This window comes from Paramormyrops kingsleyae, chromosome 14 (assembly GCF_048594095.1).
Source record: "Paramormyrops kingsleyae isolate MSU_618 chromosome 14, PKINGS_0.4, whole genome shotgun sequence".
NCBI lineage: Eukaryota > Metazoa > Chordata > Actinopteri > Osteoglossiformes > Mormyridae > Paramormyrops > Paramormyrops kingsleyae.
In genome coordinates this window covers 5,543,923-5,558,069 of record NC_132810.1, presented here as the reverse complement: position 1 = coordinate 5,558,069, position 14,147 = coordinate 5,543,923, and the positions used below count along the sequence as shown (strand labels likewise).

General features: G+C 50.0%; 1 protein-coding gene across 4 annotated transcripts in view; it reads left to right on the top strand.

The window, feature by feature from the left end:
• The window catches only part of daam1a (dishevelled associated activator of morphogenesis 1a), a 42,799-nt gene that overhangs the window by 11,720 nt on the left and 16,932 nt on the right, over positions 1-14,147 (top strand). For all 4 annotated transcript variants that reach the window (XM_023825485.2, XM_023825486.2, XM_072699127.1 and 1 more), the window contains exons 2-3: positions 8,607-8,851; positions 13,109-13,198. In XM_023825485.2, coding sequence (XP_023681253.2) covers positions 8,669-8,851; positions 13,109-13,198 — 273 coding nt within the window. In that variant the 5' untranslated portion in view covers positions 8,607-8,668. The remainder of the gene's footprint in view (positions 1-8,606; positions 8,852-13,108; positions 13,199-14,147) is intronic.

Genomic DNA, 14,147 nt, shown 5'->3' with positions numbered 1-14,147 from the left:
TGGTCCTTGGACGCCTCTTTCCGTGTCAGGTGTCTGTTGAGTGTCTGGCCTGGTACCTGGGCTTCACTGCCCTCTCCTGACACCCTGTTCTATAATTAGCTGTCGCTCTCACGACGCGCTCAGTTGGAGCGAGAGCACATTGAGTGCGCATTCGAGTTACCCGTGAATCAGTTTTTCCACACTTGTCCCTTGGCAGTGGGACAGCCCAGCCCAGCCCAGCCCAGCACCCCGGGCTTGTTACCGCTCCTAACCGACATCATCCGCTGGTTCTCCTGAGCTTGACGCCACCCTAACCAAGGGGCCAACCTACCCAAGCTCGACCCCGGGGCGACAACCTGCACTCGGGCATGAGGACATTTGGTCCTCATTCTGCTCTGCTCAGCTTACGGCCCTTCAGGGGATTGTCTGTCTATCCCGTCATGATCGTGGTGGTTGCAGTTATAATGGACGATGTTGGACGTTCAGACGCGTGTCGATTTACTGAGAGATGGTCTGCTGGGGGGTGGAGTTGCCATCTGGACTTAATATGGAGGGGAGCAACTTCTACCCAGAGTTCAGTCTGCTGTTCCTTCACCTGCACAAGACGTCAGGGTTGTGGTGACTGTGTGCAAACTCTGAGAGACCAATGACTGCCTGTTGGAAGGACGCTGATCAGCCAGTGCAAGCCTTTGGCGCAGAATGTGAGGCGTTGTCTTGCATTTTATGTATTTGTGTGAGAGAGAGAGTGACTGCTTGGGAGTTGGTTGACTTTGAGCTATTAGGTCTGCTTGCCCTTGCAAAGGTCCCAGGGGTTGATCTTAGGTTGCTCTAGTCCTGGTGATGGAGGTGACTGTTAGGTTAGTACCCTAAGAAATAGAATAGAATAGAATGACTTTATTGTCGTTTTATTGTTGACTTTTCTTGCACAACAAAATTTGCAGAGCAGTCCCTAGGATGTGCACACACACAGACTTGGACTGGAGGGATCGTACAGAGTTTGAGGGTGACTCTGGTTTAGTTTCTGCATGCTTGTATTACTGTTACATGACCTTGTTCAGTGTGGCAAAACCGTCTCATCAGGTTCGAAGCTTCAGTGTCGCTGTCTGCTAACCAAGTGTTTTGTAGTCACCTTGTAGTTGGGTCTGTTCAGTTCACCTGGGCGGATGCTTGGCATTTTGTATGTTGAGTTTCATGATCCGGGAGGTTCATCACGGTTGTTGATAGTCTAAGAAGTGGATTATTTAAGGAGAGCATAAAATTTCTCTGGAGTTTGTCCAGTAGGATCTCCCTGGGTTTGGCTTGACTTTCATCTTGGGTCATAAAGACCTCGTGGTTCTGTGCAGTTCCCTCTGGGGTTATTGGGGATCAGCTGATTTATGAGAGTCGGGTGCATAGAGGTGCTGGGTGTGACCTCAGCTATGTGGGCGGAGCCTCAGCCGTGCCTCCCCGCCTCCTTGCTTCGAGGTGTCTGTTTTGCATGGAGCTTGATGGATGAGTCTAGGCAGGTTTGTCAACCTGAAATGGTGCCTTCTGCGCGGCCCCTGCGCTGTTCGCTTCCCGAGGCACGTCCGCATTCACCTGTGCAGCCACGCATCACTGCTCCCCCTTTGAACCGGGCCTGTCGAGGAAAATTAATCGCCGGCACCAGAAAAGTCGGTCATCCTGTGTGACACGTGGCTGAGAAATGTGACTGTCAGTCCTGCAGAGCTCTTTGGCTCTTTTGCATTTATGCCCGCAGACCCTCAGGCCAGTGAGCCATTTCACAGGGGAGGGTCTGTTCCCTTCTTGACCCCCCCCCCCCCCCCCCCGCAGCCCCCAACACACACACACACACACACACACACAAGTCGGTCTTCCTATCTAAATGGGGACCGTCCATTCATTTCTATGGGAAAAACCCTAATCCCGATCATGACTCCCTTAACCGCTACCCATCCCTAACCTTAACCATAAGTAACCAACCCAAATACAAAACTGAGGTTATCCAAATGGGGATCTCAAAAGATGTCCCCAAAAGTAGGGAAATTTCAGGTATTACTGAATGTGATCAAATGTGATCTATGCAGACACACACACACACACACACACACACACACACACAGACTTGTAATTACATCTTACATTTAGAAAATTGAGTTTTCCCTTATGGGGACCACTTTCCCTACAAAGTAAGGTATATCTGGATTTGAGGCAGTGACGACCATCCTGATTGGCCAAGCCTGACCTTGGCTGGTAAGCATGTGAGAACTAGCCTGTCGGTCTCTGGATGCTTAGGTCTGCTTAGCACATTGTAGAGGGCTGTCCCTCCTCTATTTCTCCAACCACCCCATGTTACTTCTCCTTTAATGTACAGAATAAAAAGCAGTCTGCCCAAATAAGGACACCGTCAGCCATGGCTCCGGCTGCCGTCGGAGCTTTGATATGGAGAGGCGGGAGGAAGCCCAGACCGCAGGTGGTTTGTCTGTTTCGTCTTGACTGAGCCCTCATGGAATCTTGTGGGGGGGGAAGGCGGTGAGATCAGGGGGTTAGTGTTGGCTCATTGGACAGCTGGTTGTACCCCACCCCTCCTAAGCCCGCCCAATGGAGTACTTTATAAATCTCTGGCCTGTGGTCATATGTTGCCCCCTGTATCCGGGAAGCCAGTGATTTTTTTATTTTTATTTTTTATTTTCCCCTCCCCCAGATCTGAGGCTGGTAGCCCATTTAGGGCGGTGCATTCCGGGTGTAAACCACCAGGATGTTTGCGCAGAGGTGTCGAGGTGCCTTGGGCGGTCAGAGAGAACTTCTTTAATGTCGTGCCGCGCTCAGGCAGGTTCAGGCCGTTTCTGCGGGGCTGCCGGCAGCTGGTGTTCTGCAGGGCGCCCACTTGTGTCGGTGCCGGTCGGGGTGACAGGAGGTCACAGAAGTGGATGTGGATGGTAGAGGTGGAATGGAGCAGAGCCGGAAGCTGTGAGCTCGGGGGTCTTGTTTGGTCTTAGTGCGGAGGGCGGTTTTGTCGTCAGAACGAGCCGTTCGCTGCTCTGACTGGTGGGATCTCTGAGCGCTGTGTGGTCTTTGCAGTCTCCATATTAGGAAAATGTGAAGATGGTGCTCAGGAAGGAGGAGCAACTGCAGCTGTTTGCAGGAGGTGTTGACCATGCGGCCCTGTACTCCCTGCTGTGCTCCTGTTACGCATTTTTATCTCCATCTGTCGAATCATGTGGAGGGATCCCTGACTGGATGTTTACTTTCTATTGTAGACAAAATATTCCCAAATAATCTTCAAATGCTTATTTTTCTTGTTGCAGGTTTTCCTGATTCTCATTAGGTTCAGAATCAAAACTCTCAAGTTTCTCATCACAATTTCTAATGTGATTCGTGAATGTTTCGTTATTCAGCGGTTACCTTTGGGTGTTCTGTGTAATCCGGTGCACAACACGGTATTTAGTTTCAGGCATAACCTTTGTTTACCGCGGCTGTAACGTGCCAAATGCTATTTAGTCGGTAAATAGGGCAGTCTGTGATAAATGTGCCATTTTGTCATGTCAAATATGCTGTTGAAAGAGCTGTAATTTGCTGTGATGACGTAAGCCTATTCATCAGTATATTTTGACTGTTCCATTCACTGGCCGATGTTTATCCATTCCTGGTTTATCAGTCAGTTTCTGAGCATGCTGCCATATCTCTGAAGGACTTTCCAAGCCGGTCTTCACGCAGGTCACGTCAGGGCGGTAGAGCTTTGCTGGCCGTTGGCTGCCCGGGCAGGGACTGATGGGCGCCCGTGCCGTTTGGGCAAGGTGAGGTGGCAGAATGAGGCGATCCTTCCAAGGCCCGGCCCGAAGCCTCTCATCAACACCGAAATCCATCTCTCCACCCTGTCACTCCCTATCTTCTGCCACGCCAAATACGCCTCGCCTTGCGGGCCCTGGCTGTCCTGGGTATCTCCGTCAACGCCTCATGCACTTTCCTCCCCAGGCATGTACACAGAAACCCTGTATTGCCCCTTAAAGGCCTTCAGCTGCACACATCTTCTCCCACGCAGCTATAGTTTGACGACTTAGCGAAGGACGTGGCGATAATGACTGCGACTGCCCCCAGTGTCCCGCTGTGTCTTCATCCCTAATATGGTCTTGCAGGGATTGTAATCTCACCTGCAGGTGTATGTAGCTGCCTGCCAGTCCTTTGGCTGTCGAGTGGCTGTCATTTTGTACCAATGAGTCATCATTTAATTTTAGGTCCCGTTTGCTGCTGTTTTTTTTTTTTTTTTGTTTTTTTTGAACGAACTCTCTGTTTGAACCTAACGGTGGCCGAAACCTCGCTGAGAAGGGCCGTCCCGTCGATTAGACTTTGTGCCGTTGGACTTGCGGTTTTCAGTTTTAGGATCCTGCTAAACGAACCGGTGTCATCCTTGGAGGACAGCCAAGGGAAAATCTCCCGAGCGGAACGGCAGGGATGGTGAGGATGAGTTGAGCCGGAGGGAAAATAAATGTGTTATTTCTGCTGCCTCGTGTTCCGGAGGAGCTGTGAGCCTTGGAATGGGGCAGGGCTCTGCTGGAAGGCCTCTCACCGTCTGCCTCTGACACCTTGCGTTTGTTAGTTTTTCTTGCCCCAGCGCGTGTGCTCTGGTTGGGTGGGCGAATCCCTGGAAGCCCCCCGCAGGGGTACAGGGCTCCTGCTTTTCACCCAGAGGTACCACTGCGGAGTGTCCCAGCTGTGGGCGTTGCCCTTGTCTCAGGAAGCCCTTTTCCAAAACCAGAGTTCTAATTTTTTATTTTTTTTTGGATGTGGCTAAGAACGAATTTCCATGTCTTGCAGGATTGTCTGAAATGGGATCTTGACTAAGAATATGCTGGTATTTATTTATTAGGCATAATGTGCGAAAGAGAGAAGTATGTCCTGGATTGACAGGAGGAAAAAAATATATAAAAAAAAAAATAAAATAAACAAAATCAAGCTTTAATTTCTGATCCTGGCTGATTTCCTCTTTCCTTAGTTTAATATTTATTAATTTTTTTAAAGCACTTTTTAATGAACTTCGCTTTCTGGAAGCAAAATAGCTCCGCGAGTGTCTAATTATATTGTTGTGCCAAATGGTTTCTGGGGCAGTTCCTCCGCTTACAACTTCTTGTTCACTTGTCTTACACACTGCGAATTTAACGTTTTTGTCTTTCTCTGTGAAGAAGAAGCATTCACTGGAAACTCTGCCTAGCTGCGCGTACATGGTGTCAAGGGGCTGACTAGGCATATGCTCCTAATGTGCTGCCTGCCTCAGTTGTATGCTGCTATTGACAAACGTGTCTGCTAAATGAATGTAAATATAGTGCCCTATCATGATTCTAACGGGGTATGACAAAATATCGCCATATATTCCACCACTGTTTGGGACAAAAAGCAGTGTTAGTTGGTACACTGCTTTATCAGCTCATAAAATCAGCCATATTTAGATTGATTGGCCGGTTACAGCTACTGAGCACAAATCGGCCATTTCTGGTCACTGGCTGTTTGATCAGAGCACCTTTAGTCTTAATGCCCTCTGATGACGGAGAAGTTAAGAATGATCTGGAAGTGATTGTGAGGACCAGCATAGTGAAGTATGTTATGTGTGAATATCGCTGCAGATGCAGAGATCAGGGTTGCCAGCTGTCACACATCTGGCGTGACTCTCACGCTCACACAAGAAATCTTACAGCAAATCTATATTATTCCATTATGAATCCTAAATTTGCTACAAAATGTGTTGGGGTAGTTTGCAAACCCTACAGACTATTCATAAGGTAATAAGACTGTTACATGTAAATGCATGTGCAGACTTGTCTCATTGAAAATCTCACACCAGCCAGCAGAACGAAGTTAACAAACCTGAGATACGATGGCAAAAGACTGATCTGGCAGGAGTAAGAGTCCTACAGCTGACATTTACGGGTGATTAAATCAGCAACCAAAACAAAGTAAGAGGTTTCCAGGAGGATTATGCCCTCTAATCACCCCAGACGCTGAGGGAATCATGCTGGGGGGGGTTATGACTGAACGTCTGCTGCATCCCAGTACGAAGCATCATGAAAATGCAAAGAAGCTGGGAGGAGTGGAGAAGCTGTTATGTTGTCGGGTATTTTCAGCTCACTTGTACGTTTCCAAGGCGACCGTATCAACATAACCTAGATTCTCCGGTGGGGCAACCAGAAGCCTCGTGGGAAGCCCTGTGACGGACCTCATGGCATACACCAAACCGACCGGTTCCAGTGGGGTATCTCTGCGTCACACTGTCTGCCTTCGAGAACTCTGTGAATCAGTGGTGTGCAGGTCATTATCGCTGCCGATGGGGCCGATAGGCTGGTCCGGCTTAACTTCACGTACATCCTGGCTAGTGTCACTGTCACAGTGCCATTGTCAGATTTTTTTTTGGCAGGTTAGCTTCCTCTTGTAACAACGTTCCTCTTCATGCTCAACTGATCTGTGTGCCTCGGAAACAGAAAGTGTTAACTTCGGCTACTGATACGAAGTGTGGATCTCGCTGATTTTGATGCTGTGATGCTGGACAGCTGAGAAACACGAGAATCATCCTTTGGGCTGCTTCGCCGCTCAGTGATGCAGTGTAAGCCTAACCCTCGCATCTGTTCAGCAGCTGAGGAGCCTGCGTTGGCGCAATATGTCAACCCCTGAATGCAACACGGAAACATCTGACGGGAGGTCTTACTTTGACGTGTCTTGGCATTCCATCTTCTAGACTTGTTCCGGCATGTGTGCACACTCAGAGTGCCATCATTTGAGGGCTGCTTGTCATCTAGGTGAACATTAGCTCTTCTCAATCAGTCATTTCGCCAATTCTGTGAGGCCTCGCCCTGGCCCAACCCCCCCCTTCCAGACAGGAAGTGAATAGCAGCTGTTTGTCTCACTGAAGCCATGACTCAGCTAGGGGGTAGTTTCAGACCTTCCTAATAGTGTCGGCCTCTCCCTGCTAGGAACCCTGGGAATGCTTCCGATTTGTGTAGATGGAGGGGATAATCCAGATTGATGCTTCTTTTGGCCTACGAATGGGTCCATTCCGTTTTATTATTCCGCATCAGTGCTTTGTGATTTGTCTTGGGATCTAAACAATAAGTCATATTTTACCGGTTTATTGTTCTTTTGGGTTGTTAGGTGTTCTACTCCTTGGCAAGGTCTTCAAAAAGCCCTGCCCAGTTCATTGGGGGGGGGGGGGGTGGGTTCTGGCTCATTTCGTGCTCCGGCTCTCCACACATGTATGTGATAACATGACGAGGGTAGCATGGCTTCCATGTGGTGATGGTGTCACGCCGGGGGTCAGCGTGCTGTCCGTTGTGGCTTGTATCTGCAGCCACCTTCTTAGGGTTTCGTGGTTGGGGCATTTTACCTCACAGATGTGTGCCTCACAGATGTGTACCTCACAGATGCATTGGTTCTGTAGTCACTGTTTCACACCTCATTTCTCCCATCTCACTTTTCCAGACTCAGATTAGGATATAGACGCCTTCAGTCAATGCACAGGAGATCCCAGGATCTTCCCGTGTTTACCCAACATGCTCTTGCAGTGTGGTTTATCATCTGGCACCGGTTAATCTGCTATACTTTCTCTTTGCCTCCCTTGTCCTTCATCTAGGTTTGGATCTTTGGTGGATGGGGAAGGAAAGTCCAGCAGGCCTGTTAAATGTTTTTACTATCTGTAAGGGTGCAGCATCATCCCTCTGTAACCTTCTGGTGAAGCTCCCGGCACAGCGTTGGCTGCAGGGTTGCTGCACAGTGCGGAAGTTGCAGGGCTGCTAAACTGGGCAGCGCGTTATCTGGGGGCTGAAGGCAAAGTCGCTACATCCGCACCGACTTCAAAGCACCAGCCTCCGTGGACGTGAAATGCGAGTTTGCCTTTGAAGTGGAGCCACGCGCTTTTATTTTGACTTTGCAAAAGCCCCCGTGCCCTGTAGGAGCCGCTTGGTGACCTCCATCTTAACGGGGACCTGTATCATCGCGCTCGTGTGCCAGGACAGGTTGACAGCCCCCCCCCCCCCCGAGGTTATTATGCTGGATGGAGGGAAAGTGAGGGACAGATGGTGCTCAAGAACTGAGTGGTTTATATGCAAGAGCTTGGTGTGCCTTTGATAGCCCACTGCTGGTCAGAGTGATTACCCATGGGGCCGTGCAGGGCACACAGGTGGATGTAGTGGGGGCTGGGAGGACGTCGTCTCTGAGCTTTAGAGGGATCCACTCTCCGCTTTTCATTTGTTTATTTTTTTTTTTATATCTGTTTCTTATTCTGGGACTGTGGCCTTTTGAGTTTCTTCTGTTGCGAGAGTCTTACTGCCTGTTTTGTACCACAGCAAACCTCTATCATGTTGTGGACCAGCAGTGGCCCATCAGGAATCTCATCCGGCCCTGATCCGCTCACAAACCTGCCCATTGAGAGTGTGATTATTAAATGTACCCTGTATAAATGGACCGCATGGATTTCCAGGGCCGAGGTCTCGGTTTGATTCTGTGATTGCAATCTAATAATCCTGATGGTGCTTCCCCCCTCTCGGGATGTTGTGATGGTTTGTTCCCAGCGTCTGACTCCTCTGATATTTTGATATCGAGCTGTTGTCTCCTGGCTGAGTTCAGCTGTGGGATACACACTGTGCTCACCCCTATCTTCTCCACAGGACACTGTAGTTGATGTGAGTACCTGAGGCAGTGCCAGCGGCCCCCCCCTCCCCCAGAAGCCATGCCCCCCCGCAAGCGAAACTCCGGGGGCCTTTCCTTCATCTTCTGCTGCTTCAAGAGCAGCGACCACCCGGAGATCACCTACCGGTTGCGCCATGACAACAACCTGGCTCTCCACACCATGGAACCCACCCTGCCCATGCCGGCCGTCGAAGAGCTGGACGTCATGTTCGCGGAGCTGGTGGTATGTCCGAGAAGGCCGTCTCCCCTCCCTCCTCCATCTCGAGGCCTCCAGAGATGCTCCTAATGTTGCAGGTTTAGTCTCATGCACGCTGTAGTTTGTAGCCAGCTGTATCTTTACCTTTACCTTGTACTGCAGTTGCTTCGTCCTGGGTATGACGTTAATCTACATCCAGTACTATAAGGAGGTTCTCCAACTTACAGGGAAACACAGGATTGGCCCTCCAGCCACTGGGGGAAAAACTCACACTGATCCATTCAGACTAGTGTGGTGCTGAGGTATCACCTGCCACATGGCTGCGCTCAGGTTCTCATCCCTGAGGTGTCGTGTCGTGTGGTGGATGCGGCGATATGTTCCTTACCTCCTCCTGTCCCTTATGGTGTTTAAACCTCTTTGATTGATGTTGCTATCTGTGGGATTAACATCTGAAGTCCGCTGTTTTGAACTGGCTTGCAACAGCATAGTGGGACTGGTTTCCTGGTGTCGGCCAGCACGTGCGGAGAACATGGGACTTTGATGTTTCCCTGTTTCTCTGCTCCTTAGCTCCAGCTGACCTGTCTGTGAATCATTAGTTGCTAGTGGATGTGTTCATCTTCAAAACGTCTGCAGTAATTTCCATAGTGTTCTCTATCTGCTTACCAGCTTCTCGTTTGGGTCTGTCGGATGTCACATCACTTGGGGGAGTTTACCAGCTTACCTGTCACTGATTAATCTCCCAGATAGCACTGCTAAAAGCCCTACACCTGGCCTACTTCCCTTCTTGTACACGGATAATTACTAACGGAGCTGAACCAGCCAGTCAGTCAGTCGACACTAATGTGGCTGTCCTGACACGTTCCTGTGCTCAGAGTCAGTCATCGAGCTCAGATGTTTCCTGTGGTCAGGAGCCAGCTGCAGGATGGCTGAATCTGCAGAGAAAGCGCCTGATGTGGTGATCTGCTTCCTGTTGTGGTTCTTTTCGGATCTGCAGCCTGGAGCTCATGCCTTTGTTTGGGAATGACTGGATGAGAGTGGGAGACTGCTCTCTGATGTCATAGACTGCTCTCTGATGTCATAGACTGCTCTCTGATGTCATTCTCAGTCCGTTTCCCATGTGGTGAGGCTTCAGCAAGGCTCCCCTGTTACCCCTCCTCGGCTCTTTAACCGGAATCCGTGCCTCTCCAGCAGACTGGCACACGGAGGCGTCTGCTTCTGCCATCCAGACCTCCCAAATTGCCCGTTTTTAACCATGGCTTTGTGCCCCCTTGGCTCGAGCTCAGCCATCCAGACACGTCCATTTATGAAGGCCCACTGTGCACCCACAGTGCCCTCTGTTGGGTGGGCCTGGACCCACAGGGGTCTCATTTACGGGAACAGCGGGGATCTGAGGGTCAGTGACTCTCTAGGGTGGGAGCTTGCTGAGGCCTGCCAAGCAGAGAGCCTTGTTCTTGGCCGAGGGGAGATGGTGGGTCATTGAAGACCCGCCATTCTCCATGGGGAGGGGTCACACTCCTTTTCAGAACCTTGACCCCTTGCCCAGTTTGCTCTCTGCTGGCCCATTGAGCCATGCTTCTTCCCTTGAGAGAAGGACCAGACCGTTTTGATGACGTAAGCTGCAGAAGTTCAATTTAATATAACAGTGGTGCCCTTATTTGACTCTTCTTTCATTTTGTTCTTCAGAAATTAGAAGACTGACTCTGCCGTGGGGGAGAGCGTGATATAAATCCTTTTTCATTCACTCCAGACTGCAGTTTGATCTCCTTAAACAGACCAGAGCTTAATCGAATGAAATAGGAGTAAATCTGCGAGAGGTGTCTCTAATGCCAAAACGCGGGAATTTTCCGAGGCTCAACGTAATGTGCTTCAGTGACACCATCTGGAAGAGGTTGTTTCGTTTTTTTTTTTTTTCTTCCCTCTTTCTGTTTTGAACTTCTGCTTTGATCTTTAATGCTGCTTAGAACGTCCTTATCAGGCCGCTAAAAATGACCTTCGAACCTATTTTCTGTCCCGCTGCCTGGCAGGGAGTACATGACCTGCAGTCCTGCCCGCCGTGTCTTTGAGCTGGAAGGTTTCCAATGCTGCAGTGCAGTCGAGGATCACAGGCCAGGCAGTCGAAGCGCACAAAGTCCCCGGTGTTCCTTGATTAAATGCCCATCTCACCCAGGATCCTCTCTGTCTGTGGCCTGAGGTTATGGTGTGTGAAAGACCTTGGCAAACAGGAGAGGACCTGGCAGACTTTTTAGATGTGTGCCATCACATCCATGCAGTCGAGAGCGTGTTTTGCACTTTAATGCTCTCTAATTCCCTTAGTTAATGGCAAAACAAAGTGGATCCCCCCAGCTTTTGGAGACTCAAAGCCAGCCTCCCCTGAAACACAGGGGTGCTGAAGACTGTGGACCTGTGGATTTCAAACTTTCTTGAAAATAACAGATGCTCATCAGAGAGGAGCACCAGAAAACCAATTGTGGGGTCTCATTAAATAATTATTATCTCTTGTCTTTGAGCATGTTGGACATAGTTGGCCCCCCAAAGGCTCTGATGCTGAGGAAGGTGGATGGAGGAAGGGGGCTTGGCTATGTGGACTGGCTGTCGTTGCTGCTGTAGAAACCTGGAGCCAGGATTTGAGTTACAGGACTCGGTGTGAAAGGGCTTAGTGTCAGAGCAGAGGATGATAGTCCATACTCCATACTCCATACTCTCCCCCATCACAGGTCACTGTGCTCTTAACAGACAGCAGTTAGTGTGAGTTGACGGAAGGAAAGACGGAGAAGGAGAGTAAGGGAAGTCAGATACAAGGAAGAGCAGATGCTGAGTCCGAGGTGATTATGGGATCCCTGGAGAGGCAGAAGGGATGGGGGCGTGCACACAGCGGCAGTAACAGCAGGATGTGACCTTTAGGGTCAGCGTTGAGGTTCAAACATTTGAGCCAGTATTGGAAGTGGCAATGCTGTGGGCAACATCTGGCCAGAGATGGACCTCATTGTTTGAGATCAGAAAACTCTTTTTGGATGGAAGGGCATCATAATGGATGCAGGTACTTGAGTCACCATGGTAAAACTCAGCTAAACACATTACATTGCCATGTGCATCATTGGGTTAGGCTTTGCCCTATCCTTGAGGTCACATGGACCATCACAGAGTCACCGTTTTCTGAGTGATTTCTCTGGGTGCTGATGAGACTTGTTGAGGATGGCTTAGGGGCTTTATAGCTAATAAGTTACACATGAAGTTGTTGACTTTGCACCCAGACATCTGGGATGTGTTTCACCACAGACTGTTGCTAAGGAATGCGGCGCCGAGTTACGTAACTGCACCGGTCCATCTCTCAGCAACCCCATGGTATGGCTATGGCCAACACGTGTTGCATAGCTGTTACCCAGATGGGCCCAGAAATCACCTATGCTGGCAGACCCACTGCGAAGGCCTGTACTGCTTAACCCACTCAGCCAGCTCACTGGCGAATTTGGTGGCTTAGTATGGGAGGCTAACACGGTAACGTTGCTGCCCAAACTGGAATAGCTTTTTAAGGGATTGTACATGAGGGTTCGTATGTCCTAGAGCAGGGTTTCCCAACCCGGTCCTCGGGGGACCTACAGACAGTCCACATTTTTCCTCCATCTTAGCTCCCTGCCAGGCGGTCCACATTTCTGCTCCCTCCCAGCTCCATACCAGGAACTGGGAAGGAGTAAAAACATGGACTGTCTGGGGGTCCTCAAGGACCGGGTTAGGAAACACTGTCCTAGAGAGCAGTGTGTCTGCAGTCATGATCACCCACGGCACTGCTCCATTATCTAAACGAAAGCCTCTTAAATAATGAAGAGACACACTGCTCTCTAGGACAGTGTTTCCCAACCGGTCCTTGGGGACCACCAGACAGTCCATGTTTTTACTCCCTCCCAGTTGCTGGTCTCAAGTGTAGGTAACTTTCCCATTTTCCCTGCATGGTTTCTGTGGTATTCCTGATTTCCTGCTGTTTGTCCCCCTCAGGGGTGCTGCACTGTTGTAATGCAAGGAACTTGCTACAGGGACCAGGACAGAGGGTTGCTGGGAAATGGAGTTTTCCCACTGGAGGTTCAGGAGGAGGAGGATCATGCGGTTATTTATGAGAATGCGCCAAACCGTGTTGAAAGGCCCTGTGTCTAAGAACCATGCCGTGATATGTGTGTGAATTATAGCATTTTTTTTCCTGCACAATTTCATTAGGTTTAGCAAATCGCATTAATAAGCCACTGTGGGTATGATGCTGTGTGTGACTCCTGCTTCCTCCCCTTTTCCTCCCAGGATGAGCTGGATCTCACAGAGAAGCACAGAGAAGCCATGTTTGCCCTCCCAGCGGAGAAGAAGTGGCAGATTTACTGCAGCAAGAAGAAGGTGAGGATGTTGGGTGAGTGTGAGTGTGTGTGAGTGTGCGTGGGTGAGTGCATGTGCTCGTGCATGTGCATATGTGACAGCTGATGGATATCAAATATGTCACCTTGCCAAAGTTGGAAGTTGGATGTATTGTGTGTGTGTGTGTGTGTGTGGGGGGGGGGGGGGGGGTGGTGTGTGTGTGTGTGTGTGTGTGTGTGTGTGTATATGTTGGGGGCTGTGGTGGGGGGAGTGGGATCAAGAAGGGAACAGACCCTCCCCTGTGAAATGGCTCTTTCATCACCGGTGCCAGAGAAAGCACGACGCACACATAGCCTGACACGCAGCCCCCGCCCGACACGCAGCCCCCGCCCGCTCATCAAAGCCATCCTTTTGTCCGCCCCTCCGAAGGGAGTGCGCTTCACCTAACTTTGAGGGAGTTGTTTTCCAGGAAACCAGTCCATTAAAGAAAACATCTCCTCTGTCAAATTCCCGGTGGGTAAATCTCTCAGCGAATGGGGAGGCCTGTATTATTAATGGGCCTCGTTCACATCCCAGACGTTCACCTCATCCAAGTCGGAGTATTTCATCCCATGCAGGATCATAGGCGCTCGACTTGCCCAAAGCCAAGTTGCTCCTTAAGTGAGGTCGCACTTAATCCGATCTGCCAGGGCATCAATCTTCTGGGGTCCCGCTCTTCAGGCTGGTTTAAGGAGTACTGATGAGCCTCAACTGCTGGTGAGGGCACAACTAAACAGCTGGCTTTGACCAGTTGTCTGCTGTTGTTCCCTAAGGGCTGTTCAGTGCCACAAATCACAGCTGCTGCAGGGAGCGTGACATTATGAGGGTGAGGAACTCCCTGTGGACCAATCTGGCATATCCCATAATGCCCTGTGACCCCATTGTTAACTCCAGGCTGCCCATTGGGGGAATTCGTCCATGAACTCAATGGCTGTTTCATTAAATCACGTAT